Source organism: Cololabis saira, chromosome 2 (genome assembly GCF_033807715.1).
Source record: "Cololabis saira isolate AMF1-May2022 chromosome 2, fColSai1.1, whole genome shotgun sequence".
NCBI lineage: Eukaryota > Metazoa > Chordata > Actinopteri > Beloniformes > Belonidae > Cololabis > Cololabis saira.
This window is the reverse complement of record NC_084588.1, coordinates 54,254,478-54,271,100: the sequence shown is the minus strand read 5'-3', so window position 1 is coordinate 54,271,100 and position 16,623 is coordinate 54,254,478. Positions and strand designations below refer to the sequence as shown.

Genomic DNA, 16,623 nt, shown 5'->3' with positions numbered 1-16,623 from the left:
TGATCAATAACTGATCAATAATAACTGCAGCTGCTTGTTTGTTCTCTCCATCAGATTCCTGTCAACTCACCATCGACACAAACACAGTAAACAAAAACATCCAACTGTCTGATGACAACAGGAAGATGATGTATGTGAGGAAGAATCAGTCATATCCTGATCATCCAGACAGGTTTGATGATCGTCCTCAGCTGCTGTGTAGAGAAGTTCTGACGGGTCGCTGTTACTGGGAGGTCCAGTGGATTGGACAAGTTTCTGTATCAGTGAATTACAAAAGAATCAGCAGGAGAGGAATCTCTTATGACTGTATGTTTGGAGGAAACGATCATTCCTGGAGTCTGGAAAGTAATCCAGGTGATCAGTACTATGTCCGTCACAATAACAGAGACACATCCACCTCCTCATCTCCATCTCCATCTTCAGACTCTGGCAGAGTAGCAGTGTACGTGGACGTTCCTGCTGGAACTCTGTCCTTCTATGAAGTCTCTGACAGACTGATCCACCTCCACACCTTCAACACCAGCTTCACTGAACCGCTCTGTGCTGGATTTGGATTCTGGTTCAGTTCTGGTTCAGTGTCTCTGGGTCCAGTTTAGTCTCAAGAGTCTCCTGTCAGATAAACTGTCTCTGTTGGATCCTGGACTTGGTCTCTGGTTCTGGTTCCTCAGAGTCTCCATGATGATGATGATGATGATGATGATGATGATGATGATGATGATGATGATGATGATCAAGATAATCACTGTTAACTTTTAGTTTTTTGGTTTATTGTATTTTATTTGATCTTTTTCACATTTAAACATTAAATAATTTACTGGACTGTTGATGTTTGATCATAAATTAGATTTGTATCTCATTATTCTTGTTTTATTATTGATTCTGTCTCTAAATGTTTTCATGTTTGTCTTCACGTTTAGATTCTTAAAGTCTTGTTTCTTCCCTGAAACAAAGTTTGAGCTTCAAATCGAAACATTTCCATTTTACATTCAACTTTTCCAGTTTGTATGATATTTGATTGATTTATCTGATTGTTTTAATTTGATTCCTTCAGTTTTCAAAGCTGTTGATGTAAAAATGAAGTGAGAAGACGGAAATATTCATGTAACATCCAACATGTAAAAACACCAGCAACATGTTTAAATTAAAAGTATTCAAGTACTCTTGAAACCAGTTTTTTAAGGAAAGGTTTATTTACTGCAACTTTAAAAACATGAGGTAAATATCCTAAGTTTAGGGATAAGTTGATCTGGTCCAGTATTGTCATACCAAAAAGAGAATAAAATATGTACATATTTCTGTGCAAAACATGTTTAGATAAATGTAAATGACCTTTTATGTTGCATGTGCTTGTTAAACATCTGAATGTAACATGTTTCCTGCTGGGTATTGGTCTGGTCGTGGTCCTGGTCTGGTCCTGGTCCTGGTCCAGGTCTGAGTCCTGGTCAAGGTCTGAGTCCTGGTCCAGGTCTGAATCCTGGTCCTGGTCCAGGTCTGAGTCCTGGTCCTGGTCCAGGTCTGAGTCCTGGTCCAGGTCTGAATCCTGGTCCAGGTCTGAGTCCTGGTCCTGGTCCTGGTCAATTCAATTCAATTCAATTCAATTCAATTTTATTTATATAGCGTCTAATACAACAGATGTCTCTAGACGCTTTCCAGAGATCCAGAACATGAACATAAACATAAACATAAACCCCTGAGCAATTATTACATAAACAATGGCAGGTAAAAACTCCCCTAGTGGGAGAAAAGCCTTAATCCAAACAGTGGCAAGGAAAAACTCTCCTTTAGGAGGGAAGAAACCTTGAGCAGGACCAGGCTCATAAGGGGGGACCCTCCTGCCGAAGGCATGACTGGGGGTCGGGATGTCAGCAGCACAGCAGGCAGGTGGTAGCAGCAACAGGATGATCGAGGGAGGGAGGGGGGGGGGGGGGGGGCGTCAGCAGCACACAGCAGACATCCACGTAGGCAGGTGGAAGCAGCAATCGGTTGACCGGGGATGGGGGGGGGGACCGGGACCACAGGCCAGAACGCAGCTCCCGAGGCTCCGGCCTGCAAACATGCACAAAAGAGAAAAAAGGGGGCCGGCACAAGAAACTACAGGAACGATGGACAAAAACGATAGCTATGAGATACTTATAATAAATAAAAATGGAAATGGAGAAGAGAGGAAGGGAAGAGGAGAGGAGAAGAAGGGTGAGAGGCACCGCCCAGCGGATCATGTCGGTCCCCCCTGCAGCATAGGCCTATTTGAGACTAACTATTATAGTCTATAGCTGCAACTATGACTACTGACTCTAACACACTAGAGTTTACACTACCTAGGGATTTACCAACAAAAGAGGAAAGACATGAGAGGAAGTTGTTGGAGACATCCTGCATTTGATGTTTTCAGCCATACTGCGGAAGAACTGTCCTGCATTGATCCTCACAATTCTTGGATTGTCATGCAGGGCTACTTTCTTGAAGGACCCCTCTGTCTGAGCTTGAAGAACCCTTTTTGTGAATTGGCCTGGTAAGGAAAGCATTGACTCAAAGACTCGAACCTGTTGAGTCAGCAGCTTGTCTGCTTCAGGCAGCGTCATGTCTCTGTTTTGGAGCAGCCTCGACAGATCACTTAGTTCTGTGAGGGCATCATACATCACTCCAATATTGACAACAAAGGACATTGAGGTGAGAACATCATTGAGTCCCTTGTATTTTGCTCTGTTGAATCCCTTGAGACATCCACTTTAAATGGACCAGAGCTTGTTTCTTATCATAGCCTGCTTCGTTTGGACGTGTCAAACTCATCTCAAAAGACCGAAAAAAGTGAAACGTCCCTTCCGTGTGCATTGCCGCACGCCTGTAATCCAAGTTATTGGGAGGATGATGCTGGTGGATTGTTTGAGCTCAGAGTTGCAGTGGACCATGCCGATCGCAGAAGTTAAGGAATGACAGCGTATACATAGTTTCAGAAAGATTCCTGTAACAGTCAATATTTGTTGTTTTTACCAAAACAATGATCATCACAAAGAAAGTTTAGTGTTTGATGTAACAAATAGTCATCAGCATATCTTTGAAAACTTGATGGCAGTGGTGGGATTTGAACCCACGCCCAACATGACAATGAGTTCACTGTCCTCAAATGGCCTCCACAGTCACCAGATCTCAAACTTATAGAACACGATGTGGTGGAACAGGAAATTCACATCATGGATGTGCAGCTGACAAATCTGCAGCAACTGCGTGATGCCATCATGTCAATATGGACCAAACTCTCTGAGAAATGTTTCCAGTACCTTGTTAAATCTATGCAACGAAGGATTAACGCAGTTCTGAAGGGAAAAGGGTGTCCAACCCAGTACTAGCAAGGTGTACCTAATAAATTGGCCATTGATTGTATATCGACTCATCTCTAACCCTCAGGACACCATTGTTCAAAAGCAATACGGCAAGATTGATCCAGTGGGGCTCAAAGGAGCAGGATCCTGAAATCTGCTTGTTTCAAGTAAGGGTGAATAAATACATATCCAGTTTACAATCAGCCCATCAATTTAAACGCTTTATTCTGGCTAATCAAATTTACCCTCTCTGTTTAAAGGTTAGGAGGAGTTATGCTACATTGCCACCTTCGGAATTTCACGCAGACAGTCCAGGTCATAATTCACCCTGAAGTCCAGAAAAGCACTGATGTCCAAGTTCATTCAAAACAGAGCAAAGCAAAGAAGCAGCATTGTTGAGGTTAGGGTCCCCCAGCATCTAGTCATCTAGTCCTGCCTTTTGCTGCAAAGCGGACAGACAAACCTCAGTCCCAGTGAAACCCGGTTTTGCCCTGTGTTGCCGAAATTATGACGTTTATGTACCACATCTTTGAGATGGTGGTATAGTGGAGAGCATAGCTGCCTTCCAAGCAGTTGACCAGGGTTGGATTCCCGGCCATCACAGCATGTCTTTTGTGAAAAATCTGAATTTTCACATTTCAACATTCATCCATCAGGTTTGGATTTTGGAGGGATAGAAATAAAGAGGCGACTTCCACTGGATACAGGGCTGGATATGCCACCTCACTACTTTCCTCTCAGGGCCAGCCATCGAAGGGGGTGTAGCTCAGTGGTAGAGCGCATGCTTCGCATGTATGAGGCCCCGGGTTCAATCCCCGGTATCTCCATTAATTGTGTTAATAAACGGCATGAAGTAAGAAAGAGTCATCGGCGACACTTATTGTTACATAAAGGATGAATTATGTTCACAGTTAGACAAACTCACAAGATGAATTGGACTTGCTGCTCTGCTCAGCCGAAAATTGGCTATAATGTGCCTCCTAAAATGGCCTCATCTCGTCCTGGAACAGCTGGATCTTTGGCTCCGGGCCAAGATCCCATCTCCTTTTCTCCCCCCGGCTGGGGGGAGGCGGAAGGCCCGCATCGGATCGGGCCCGCCCGTTGGACCCGCGGTCCGCAGAGCCGCAATCCCCGGCGGCTCCGGCTCCCACTAAACTCTGTCCTGTTTAAGTTTTACAGATCCGAGATCACAACGCCCACGCGCTCCCGGACATCAGATTGGGACACCGCTTCGACTGAACGCTCCGACTGAAGCCCCCCTCCCCATCCAAGCCCCTGTTTGCTGATCGCACAGGAATCGGGACGGTTTCCTGGACGGACGGCCGGCATCTCGCCCGGTTGTGAGCTGCTTTCCAGAGCCCGGACGGCCGCGCGTCGGCGACCGGCGAGCAGGGACACCCGGCAACGAATGACCGCCCCCCCCGCCGCGCCTAGGAATGGGTGAGAGCCTCCGTTGGTCCGGAAGCACGGCCCGGCATGAGGCGGCCCCGCCGCTGTCTATTCCGTTTCAGGGGAAGGGACGGGACGCGAGAGATTGACTGGGAAATCCCCCAGCAGGACCGCGACCCGCAGTCGACAAAGCCCGCAGGCACCCGATCCCGAGGAGACGTGAGGTCGTGAGCCCCGGTGATCAGTAACTTGGAGCGTTTCAGAGCTAAATCTGTGTTCCGAACTGAGATTACTGCATACACCATCATCATTGTTATCATTATCGTGTTTGACTATTTGGTAGTCGCTGTTTTCTGCCGTAGGCACGTTCTAAATGCTGCGTTTGCCATCTGGTCTGATCGCACGTGACCCAAAGGGGGCTCCACCATATTTAAATACCACAGAAGCCCCGCCATCTTTAAATGTTTTAAACCGTAGATGGGCCTTGATATCATGTTTGTTATCGCTTGATTTCTTTTTCATTCCATGCATTTAAGTTTCATTTCATTTCTATTGATGTTTTCTGGTTAATTAATGGTTTTATAATAATGTAGTGCGCCATCAGGATTTATTTGGGTATTTATTTACATCTGCTTTGATACCCGTATGTAAATAAATTCTGATTGATTTTTAATGAGTGGTTGTTGTTGTTTCATGCCATTTTGGTCACATCTGATTGTTTGACAGAGCTCTGTGCTCGAACTGCACGCCTTCAACATTATTCACCAGTAATAACAGCTCTTACTGTGTACTGGTGGAGAATCCCTATTTTGAGACTGATTTTCTGCTGTTAAAAGTTATCATTTCCCTGGATTAAGGCCCAGGGTGGTGCCCCGAGGATTTTATTTATCATATTGGTCATTCAATTTGATAAATAGTCGACTTTATTGATTATTAATAATTATTAATAAAATTATTAACAACCCTTCGATAACTGGACAGCCAAGCTAACCCGCTGTGCCACAACAACACCATTGTTCAAAAGCAATCCGGCAAGATTGATCCAGTGGGGCTCAAAGGAGCAGGATCCTGAAATCTGCTTGTTTCAAGTAAGGGTGAATAAATACATATCCAGTTTACAATCAGCCCATGAATTTAAACGCTTTATTCTGGCTAATCAAATTTACCCTCTCTGTTTAAAGGTTAGGAGGAGTTATGCAACATTGCCACCTTCGGAATTTCACGCAGACAGTCCAGGTCATAATTCACCCTGAAGTCCAGAAAAGCACTGATGTCCAAGTTCATTCAAAACAGAGCAAAGCAAAGAAGCAGCATTGTTGAGGTTAGGGTCCCCAAGCATCTAGTCATCTAGTCCTGCCTTTTGCTGCAAAGCGGACAGGCAAACCTCAGTCACATTGAAATCCTGTTTGCCCCTTTGTTGCCGAAATTATGACGTTTATGTGCCACATCTGTGCGATGGTGGTATAGTGGAGAGCATAGCTGCCTTCCAAGCAGTTGACCCGGGTTCGATTCCCGGCCATCGCAGCATGTCTTTTGTGAAAAATCTAAATTTTCACGTTTCAACATTCTTCTATCAGGTTTGGATTTTGTAGGGATAGAAATAAATAGGCCACTTCCACTGGATACAGGGCTGCACATGCCACCTCACTACTTTCCTCTCAGGACAAACCATTGAAGGGGATGTAGCTCAGTGGTAGAGTGCATGCTTCGCATGTATGAGGCCCCGGGTTCAATCCCCGGCATCTCCATTAATTGTGTTATTATAGGGGTTAATAAAACGCATGAAGTAGGAAAGAGTAATCAGCAACACTTATTGTTACATAAAGGATGAATTATGTTCACACTTGGACAAACTCACAAGATGAATTGGACTTGCTGCTCGTTATTTAACATCAATGCCTTCAAAAAGCTTTAATGGTCATGAGGAGTATACATGGGACACATACATATGTATGCATTTACACTCACCAGCCACTTTATTAGGTAAAATAACGTCTCCAACTGCACTTCAATGAAAATTTCTAACCAGCCAATCACATGGCAGCAACTCAATGCAATTAGGCACCTAGACATGGTCAAGAGAATCTCCTGTAGTTCTAACCAAGCATCGGAATGGGGAAGTGCGGTGATTTCAGTGACTTTCAACGTGGCATGGTTGTTGGTAACAGACGGGCTGGTCTGAGTATTTCAGAACCTGCCTATCTACTGGGATTTTCACGCAAAAACCTCTCTGGGGTTTACAGAGAATGCTCGCAAAATGACAAAATATCCAGTGAGCTAATCAAATTTACCCTCTCTGTTTAAAGGTTAGGAGTACTGTAGATATTGTTAGGTTCCTGAAGTCATCACAAAATTAATAACTTTAGAAAAAGACACCAGAGACTGTCAGAAATGATTTTCAATGCCTTCTGCAGAAGGTTGGAGAGAAGTCTTGAGGAGCTTTTAGGGCAACACGACCCTCCTCATAGAGCTCGTCAAACCTCCCCCACTTGCTGCTTCTGCAGGACACTATTTATTGGTAAACTGACAGGAAACTTGACCATATTTGGAACAGTGAATGTATAGATGGACAATGGACAAAAACAGGAAACAGATGGTCACACAGACATGGTATCAGATGATGGTTGAAAAGTCACACCTTATGACTTTTCAGTTAGTAAGTAACTTATCTGTGGTGTGCAGAGCAACAGACATCCTTTTAAGAAATACTCAAGGGGGTTTTGTTGTCATGAGATGGTCAACTAACCCTTACAGACAATGAGACGACTGTCAGTCGACCCCCCTGAGTCTCTCCAAGGAAGTGGCTGCCCTGTTATCTGTTTAGAGCATGTGATGGGGGTCTTGGAACTTGTGTGTCTAAAGACAATGGTTAATTGACCAACGAGGAAGTCAGCAGTTTTAACCTCCTGCGTGTGTCAAAGAATGTCACAAACACAGTCAGCTCTCTGATTTGACTTGATTCTGATTCTCATAATTCAATTCAATTCAATTCAATTTTATTTATATAGCGTCTAATACAACAGAGTTGTCTCTAGACGCTTTACAGAGACCCATACCCAGAACATGACCCCCGAGCAGTTATTACATAAACAATGGCAGGTAAAAACTCCCCTAGTGGGAGAAAAACCTTAAGCCAAACAGTGGCAAGGAAAAACTCCCCTTTAGGAGGGAAGAAACCTTGAGCAGGACCAGGCTCATAAGGGGGGACCCTCCTGCCGAGGGCCAGACTGGTGGGTCAGGGACGGCAACAGCACAGCAGGCAGGTGGAAGCAGCCACGGGATGACCAGGGGTGGGGACCGCAGGCAGGTGGAAGCAGCAACGGGATGACCGGGGGTGGGGGCCGCAGGCCAGCACGCAGCTCCCGAAGCTCCGGCCCAATCAGCAAGTCCCAGGTTGGGGTGCAGGGTTGGGGAAAGACTTGTGCTCCGTAATGCAAGCTACAAGCCACCCACGACCACCTGCAGGTTCCGGTGTCCGGCAAAGGATGCTGCAACATGGACAAAAGAGAGAAAAGGGAGGAGAAGGGGGGGGGGGCAGCACAAGAAACTACAGGAGCGACTCTGACACACTAAAGTTTACACTACCTAGAGATTTACCAACACCAGCTAGAGGTTTACTAAACACTAACTATAGGCTTTACTAAACAGAAATGTTTTAAGTTTAGTTTTAAAGGTGGAGGTGGTGTCAGCCTCCTTAACCCAGATTGGAAGTTGGTTCCATAGTAGTGGTGCCTGATAGCAGAACGCCCGCCCTCCAAATCTACATTTAGATACTCTAGGAACTACGAGTAAACCTGCACTCTGAGAATGGAGAGCTCTGACAGGAACATAAGGCACTATCAGGTCTTGCAAATAATGCGGAGCTAAGCCGTTTTGGGCTTTATACGCAAGTAATAATATTTTAAATTGGATTCTGAATTTTACGGGTAACCAATGGAGCGACGCTAACACTGGAGAGACGTGGTCTCTCCTGCTAATTCCTGTCAGTACTCGTGCTGCTGCATTTTGGATCAGCTGGAGCCTATTCAGCAAATTACTTGGACATCCTGCTAACAACACATTACAGTAATCTAGTCTAGAAGATACAAACGCATGAACTAGTTTTTCTGCATCACTCTGCGAGAGGATTTTCCTAATCTTTGCAATATTACGGAGATGGAAAAAGGCTATTTTACAAACCTGATTGACATATGGTTTAAACGACAAATCCTGATCGAAAATAACACCAAGGTTTCTCACAGTTGCACTGGAAGCCATCGCAACACCATCTAATCCCTTCCTAAGATGCTCTGGACCAAGAATGATTGAACACCATAACAGACCCTTGACTGTTCTGAAGAAACCTCATGTACATGAACAAACTAGAACCTGTCAGATAGGTATGATTTAAACCAACATAGAGCTGTCCCTTTAATCCCAACAACATGCTCTAACCTGTGCAGTAAAATGCCATGATCTATAGTGTCAAAAGCAGCACTGAGGTCCAGTAGAACCAGTATGGACACTAATCCCTTATCTGAGGCCATAAGGAGGTCATTCGTGACTCGAACCAGTGCTGTCTCTGTGCTATGATGCATTCTGAACCCTGACTGAAAGACTTCAAACAGATAATTTCTATACAAATAGTCACATAACTGGCTTGAAACTGCCTTTTCCAGAATTTTAGACACCAATGGAAGGTTGGAAATTGGTCTATAATTAGCTAAGGTGTCAAGAGAAGGTTTTTTAAGTAAAGGTTTAATTACTGCGACTTTGAAAACCTGTGGTACATATCCTAAACTTAGGGATAAGTTAATTTGGTCCAGTATTGTCGTACCAATAAGAGAAAAAATATGTTTGAATAGTCGAGTCGGGATGGGGTCTAACATACATGTGGTTGACTTAGCTCTATTGACGAGTGAGGTCAGCTCAGGGAGGTCTATAGGATCAAAACAGTCTAGAGGCAAGTCAGAGCCTAGGGAAGTCGCTAAAGCTGAAGAAACACCTACAACCGGCTGGTTGATTTCTTCTCTAATTCTCGCGATTTTACTGTTGAAGAAGCCCATAAAGTCCTCACTACTGAGAGCTGCAGGAATGCACGGCTCAACAGAGTTGTGACTCTTTGTCAGCCTGGCTACAGTGCTGAACAGAAAACGTGGGTTACTTTTGTTATCCTCTATCAACGTTGAATAATAAGCTGTTCTGGCTTTTCGAATGGCTTTTTTATATACTATTAGAATATCTTTCCATTTACGATAAGAGTCTACAGACCTACAAGAGTACCACTTCCTTTCCATTTTACGCACGTTTTGTTTCAACATGCGGATATCTGAATTATACCAGGGAGTTAAGCTCCTGTGGCTAGAAACCCTCCTTTTCAAAGGAGCAACTTCATCTAAAGCTGAATGCAACAAATCAGCAGTGTTACTATAGGAAATCAACATCTGCAGAGGTAGAACCCAGGTCACTGGCCTCGACTACATCACTATTTCGCACTGTCGTAAGATAAGCAATGGCCTCCCTAAATTTAACAATAACTTCATCAGACAAACATCTGCTAAAATAATACCTCCTATTTTGCACTTCAACATCAACAAAATTAAATTCAAACGTTATTAAGTAATGGTCGGATAAAAGGGAGTTTACAGGTGACACCAACAGACCATCAGTTTCAACACCGTAGGTGAGAACGAGATCGAGAGTATGATTAAAACAGTGCGTCGGTTTATCCACTTTTTGTGAGATACCCATTGATTCTAGAAGAGAATCGAAGGCTAATTTAAGATTATCGCTTACAACATCCATATGAATGTTAAAATCACCCACTATGATGAATTTATCTGTGCTGATCAATAATCCAGAAAGGAAATCTGAAAATTCAGACAAAAACTCTAGATACGCACCAGCAGGGGGCCGGTACACTACCACTAACACAACTGGCTTCTCTGATTTCCAGCTCGGAAATTTCAGACCAAGCATGAGGCTTTCAAATGTATTATAGTTGCACTTAGGTTCAATTTTTGTTTGGAGACCGGAGTTATAAATTGCTGCGACTCCTCCGCCTCGGCCCGTGCTTCTAGGAATGTGATGATTAAAGTAGCCGGGCGGAGTTGATTCATTCAAACTAACATACTCTTCCTCCTGTAACCATGTTTCTGTTAAGCAGAAAATATCACTCCTGCTCTCTGTAATTATATCATTTACTAACAGAGACTTAGAGCTTAATGATCGTATATTTAGTAGTCCGCATCTAATTTTTCGGTCTGTAATTGGTACCAAATGTACATTGGTTTTAATTTTTACAAGGTTATCTTGGTTAACGCCTCTATAACGCTGCACCTGGTGAACTTTTGGAGGGCGGGGAACTGCAACAACTTCTATTTTGCTAGGCACCTGGCCAGAGTCGCCAATATCATGTAATCCTACAGTTTTAGAGTCGCTAATTACATAATGCAATCCTACAGTTTTGTTGGCAGGCGTTGGTCCTCGAGAAGCAGCAGAGAAGTGTGTTAAACTACAGCTCTGCATCCTGGCCTGGACCCTGCATTGTCAGGGGGAGTGTCTAATAACATTGGCCAGATTTCTAGACATAAGAGCTGCACCATCCCGGGTGGGATGAATGCTGTCCCTTCTAATCAGACCGGGCTTTCCCCAGAATGTCTCCCAGTTGTCAATAAAGTCCACGTCGTTTTCTGAACACCACTGAGACAACCAGCGGTGGAGCGAGAGCATGCGACTAAACATGTCATCGCTGGTCAGATTGGGGAGGGGGCCAGAAAAACCTACGGAGTCCGACATGGTTTTGGCGTAGTTACACACCGAGATAATATTCATTCTGGTTACTTCCGACTGGCGAAGACGGGAGTCATTAGCTCCGACATTGATGATAACTTTACCATATTTACGATTACCCTTTGCCAGTAGCTTCAAATGTGCTTCTATGTCGCCCGCTCTGGCCCCGGGATACACCTAACTAAGGTTTCTGGAGTCGGCTTCACATGTCTCACAATAGAGTCTCCAATCACCAGGGTCGGTTTCTCAACAGATGTGTCGCTGAGTGGGGAAAAACGGTTAGACACATGAAGCGAGTGGTGGTGTTCCGTGAGCCCTTTAAGACTACCCTTCCTCCGAACCGTCACCCAGCTGCCCTGCCTGGCCGGCTGCCGGGGAGCTGCAGGGGAGCGGCTACGCTCAGCTGCTACGGGCCGGTCCGCAGAGGATTCTATCGGACTATGGTCTAGTTGGCCGAACCGGACCTCTAACTGACTGAGCCTCGCCTCCAGCCCTGCAAATAAGCTACACTTTAAGCACTTACCGTCTTCACTAAAGGAGGCAGAGGAATAACTAAACATTTCACACACTGAGCAGGAAAGAGGTGAAGCGGTGGGAGCCGGAGAGGCCATGCTAAGATGCTAACGGAGGCTAACGGACAGAAAATGTATCGGTGATTGGTGACAGTGAAAGTTACGGAAGAGAAAATGAGCGAGTGTTGAAATAAAGACAGTAATGTACCAGATATAGTGCTATTTTACCAGAAAACAGTCTAAGTTTTAGATAAAAAGTCGGGAGAGATCTGAGCCTGCACGCCGTGCAGCAGCACAGACCGCAAACACCAGGAAGTGACGCGATGCGTGACGCAATACGTTACCCAATCAGCAAGCCTAAGAACAAACTTAATTCAGACTTTTGATTAATCTGACATTTCCCTCCTCTTGTTCTTATGAAACTTCACAGTAAACAAAATAAAACACTCCAGTGTCATCGTAAACATACAAGTAATGAAAACACAGAAAAGTACAAAGACAGTAATAGTCAGAATCGTAATCTCAGTCATTATGTCAGCATGACTCAGTAGTGAAAAAGTCTCTTCCATTCCTCGGACTCCTGTTGTCGCAAGTCAGTTTGGCTAGTCATATTCTTCAGGCCGTGGCAGGTGAGTAGGCATTAGATGATTTCTTCAGCGGGCAAAGGTTTTGGAACCGCCCGACTTCCTGCCTACTCAGGCCTGGAACGTTTTTCCGCTAGCTTTCACTGCAACTGGTGAACGCAGTAGATCGTTCAGCAGCCTTTACTGCTGCCGGTGCTGTCGGTGTCCTGATTTGGACAGCAAAAGGGGCCGTCCTGACGGGTGATGACGTTTCACCACTCGACTCAGGATCTGGTCACCCATTTCAGCAGTTTCTGCTTAGGAGAGGGAAAGAGGAAGAAAACAGCAGCGTACAAGAAGACGATTCTCATGTACAGTTCGACTAATGGCCGTCATTCAGGCCATGGCTTTCCTGAGCCTTAACTTAACAGGCCATTAGTTCACTCCTAGAACGAAATCCATATGAACGACTTCAAATGGATAGGTCCTTTCATGTTGTATCTGCAACATGTCGGAAAGCTCCTACTAAAAATTTTTAAAGGGTATTTAGTATTTAATCCTCATGATGTATCATATGTACCCCTACTCCCTCCTGTTGAGCCATAAAAACTCCCTATGGCTCAACTTAGCCACCAGGGGGAACAACTTCCTTGGAAGCACCGGTCTGCTTCGCAGCATTATTTCGCATGCCAACAGGGGTGGGGGTTTGTTGTCATCAGACCCCCTCCTTGTTGACTTCTCCCTGGAAGAGTCAGGCTGCCAGAGTCAGGCTCCCCAGATAAGTGGCCCTCCCACGTCTTGACCTTCGCACCCTGGCAAGTCGGCAGGTCTAACCCTCTAGGGACAAGAGGTCTCTATGTCCTTCAAATCCCCCCTCCCATCACCAGATTAGAAGGGGCAAAACCCTGTTAAATTCTGTCTCCCACCGTAGATTAGACTACAGAATTTCTCATTGAAAAACGTTCTTATTTCAACCCAAATGGGTTATGGTCTTATTAAAGTAACACCACACAAAAACTGTCAGTGCAGCAACTTTCCTGCAACGTAAACAGTAGTCTTCGGTGAACTTATATATATATATATTGTATACATATATATAAACAATAATTCATTGTCACAAAGCGTCGGACTGAAAGGAAGCATTCTATCAAATAATGCCTTCTCAACTGTTGTTGAGCTATATTTTCCCCAAATCAAAAAGAAATGCCAGAAAATTGTCAGAAAATTGTCAGAAAATTGTCTCCAGATTAATCATATAGTCTTCAGGAGATTCCTAATCTTCTGTTTGCATGCTGCAACGCAAATGCATGCTCTTCTATGAAGACTCATAGAAGTCTTAAGAAAATTGTGGCATAAATTCCCATGCGTAAACTACACATAGACAAAAAACCACTAAACGTCAAACAAAAACTCCAGATCATCTGCATGTGGGATTGTGTTTCAGTGCAAGTGTGTAAATTATTTCTCCTCAAACTACACTAACCAAGCTCAATTGGTGCATTTCAGATTAACTCACAACCTAAATGGTAGCAACACTGATCACAAATGTACACATTTTCAGTGTGAATAGGCTAGTATGCACTCAGAGTTTTTCTTTTCTAAAAAAAGATTGTACAACGGGTTTGTTTCTCCTCCATACAATCCAAGTCAAATACAGTATTACAAAAGTAATCTGCAAATTAAATGGTGAATTAACCCAATTTAAAACTTCTATGATTCTATGCCTTCATTCAGGGCTTAGAATGATAGAACAAACTATATTTCCATTTCTATGAAGCTTCCAAAAGGAGAGCTAAACCCCCCCTTTTTCCAGCAAAAAGTTCTCTCCTTCAGACACAGACTGCAGCCGCTCGTAAAGCGCTGCACCCACTGCTGGAGCACGCTTTCACACACACACATAGCGCTGTAGCCTTACACACACACACACACACAGAGAGTCACACACAGACACAGAGCTTTGGGCTGCTATTTGTATCATTTTAACAAAAACTTCAACAGAGAGGAAATTCAACCCTCAACTCACGGACATGTAGTCTCCAAAAGAGAAGACACCTCCCTCTTAAGCTTCACTAAGCCTGTCATCTCATGCAACTCTTCGTAAACGTGCAGCCACACTGCAGCAGAACTTTTACACACACAGACACAGACACACACACACACACACACACACACACACACACACACACACACACACACAGAGAGAGACACACACAGAGAGCTGCAGCTTGTCACACAGACACAAGTCACACCCTGCTGCAGCCCCCACTTCTCCCCAACTTCACGTAGCTTTCTTTACCTTTTCCTTTCTCGCTAAACCTTGTCCCGTTTTGGACATTTAATCAGTTTTCTTTTAGTCTTAAATTAGTCCATTTTCTTCTTTTTAAGTTCCCTATATTATTTCGCAAGATTTGGCTCCATTTTCTTTACCTAAAGTTTTTAGGGACGTCTCCCATACCAGCTAAGCATCTTTTTTAGAGATTATTTAGGCATAAGTTTCAGCTTAACCATGCGTCGGCTATGTTATCTTAGCCAGTTATTTTTGCTTTCTCAAGTTTCTCTCAGAACATAAGTTTCCTTTTTCAACAGTTTGGTTTTAGCCTGATCTTTTAGTGAACAATTTAAATTTTTCTTCTCAATTTTGGAAACCTCAAACATTGAACAGACAGTTTCCTGTCATAAACATCAGACAAACATTAAACAAAACCATTAAAAATCATTTCCAAATAGAAACCCCTCCTCGTTATTCTGTCGGGTCCGAAACCCCCGTGTGGCCTTACGCACTGTCCCAGGCATAGTATTTTTAGAGGCCCCTATGCCTTCATAAAAATCGTGTCCCCGACCTGCTGCCAATCACCTCTTTCAGTAACCTTCTTGTTAGTACACAGAATTTCACTCGTATTTTACACAAAAATACATCAATACCCCAGGTATTTAAGTAAGAGGAGGTTTCTCATCAGTCTCCTAGTGCCTTCCCCTTGGCTCGGGAATCTCGTCGTCTGGACTCCTTGGAACAGCGCAGATCAATCTGGGCCCCGTCCCTGAAGTCGGGAACGGCTGTCGACAGATTTTAGATGGCCCCTTTTGATCGTACGCCGTGCCAATCGTCAGAGCTTGAGATCACGGGTTCTCGGCACCAAAATGTTAGGTTCCTAAATCATCAACATACATTAATTAACTTAGAAAAAGACACCAGAGACTGTTAGAAATGATTTTTCAAGGCCTTCTGCAGAAGGTTGGAGAGAAGTCTTGAGGAGCTTTTAGGGCAACACGACCCTCCTCATAGAGCTCGTCAAACCTCCCCCACTTGCTGCTTCTGCAGGACACTATTTATTGGTAAACTGACAGGAAACTTGACCATATTTGGAACAGTGAATGTATAGATGGACAATGGACAAAAACAGGAAACAGATGGTCACACAGACATGGTATCAGATGATGGTTGAAAAGTCACACCTTATGACTTTTCAGTTAGTAAGTAACTTATCTGTGGTGTGCAGAGCAACAGACATCCTTTTAAGAAATACTCAAGGGGGTTTTGTTGTCATGAGATGGTCAACTAACCCTTACAGACAATGAGACGACTGTCAGTCGACCCCCCTGAGTCTCTCCAAGGAAGTGGCTGCCCTGTTATCTGTTTAGAGCATGTGATGGGGGTCTTGGAACTTATGTGTCTAAAGACAATGGTTAATTGACCAACGAGGAAGTCAGCAGTTTTAACCTCCTGCATGTGTCAAAGAATGTCACAAACACAGTCAGCTCTCTGATTTGACTTGATTCTGATTCTCATAAGAACAAACTTAATTCAGACTTTTGATTAATCTGACAGATATCTCAAACTGGAATTACGTATAGTCATAATTTAACTCTAGATATCTATAATCAAGTGAAAGATATATTTTAATTCATTTTAATTAGAGATATCTCAAATTGGAGATATCTTTAACTTCCATTCTGCCTAGTCAAAATTTAATTACAGATATTTTGAGTTTTGACTGGTCAAAATGACATTATAGATATCTTGAATGAAAATTCGGACTCTTCACAATGTAAAATTACGACTAGTCAGAATGC

General features: G+C 43.8%; 1 protein-coding gene and 3 non-coding genes across 7 annotated transcripts in view; all 4 read left to right on the top strand.

The window, feature by feature from the left end:
* Nucleotides 1-1,390, top strand: part of LOC133418372 (NLR family CARD domain-containing protein 3-like) — a 170,944-nt gene extending 169,554 nt beyond the window's left edge. For all 4 annotated transcript variants that reach the window (XM_061707005.1, XM_061707015.1, XM_061706995.1 and 1 more), the window contains one exon: nucleotides 55-1,390. In XM_061707005.1, coding sequence (XP_061562989.1) covers nucleotides 55-596 — 542 coding nt within the window. In that variant the 3' untranslated portion in view covers nucleotides 597-1,390. The remainder of the gene's footprint in view (nucleotides 1-54) is intronic.
* A 2,682-nt stretch (nucleotides 1,391-4,072) lies between these two features.
* On the top strand, nucleotides 4,073-4,144 carry trnaa-cgc (transfer RNA alanine (anticodon CGC)). The gene has a single exon. It is a non-coding gene; the product is annotated as a tRNA-Ala (tRNA).
* Nucleotides 4,145-6,158: 2,014 nt separating this feature from the next.
* trnag-ucc (transfer RNA glycine (anticodon UCC)) lies at nucleotides 6,159-6,230 on the top strand. Its single transcript has one exon. It is a non-coding gene; the product is annotated as a tRNA-Gly (tRNA).
* Nucleotides 6,231-6,382: 152 nt separating this feature from the next.
* On the top strand, nucleotides 6,383-6,454 carry trnaa-cgc (transfer RNA alanine (anticodon CGC)). Its single transcript has one exon. It is a non-coding gene; the product is annotated as a tRNA-Ala (tRNA).
* Nucleotides 6,455-16,623: the final 10,169 nt, after the last annotated feature.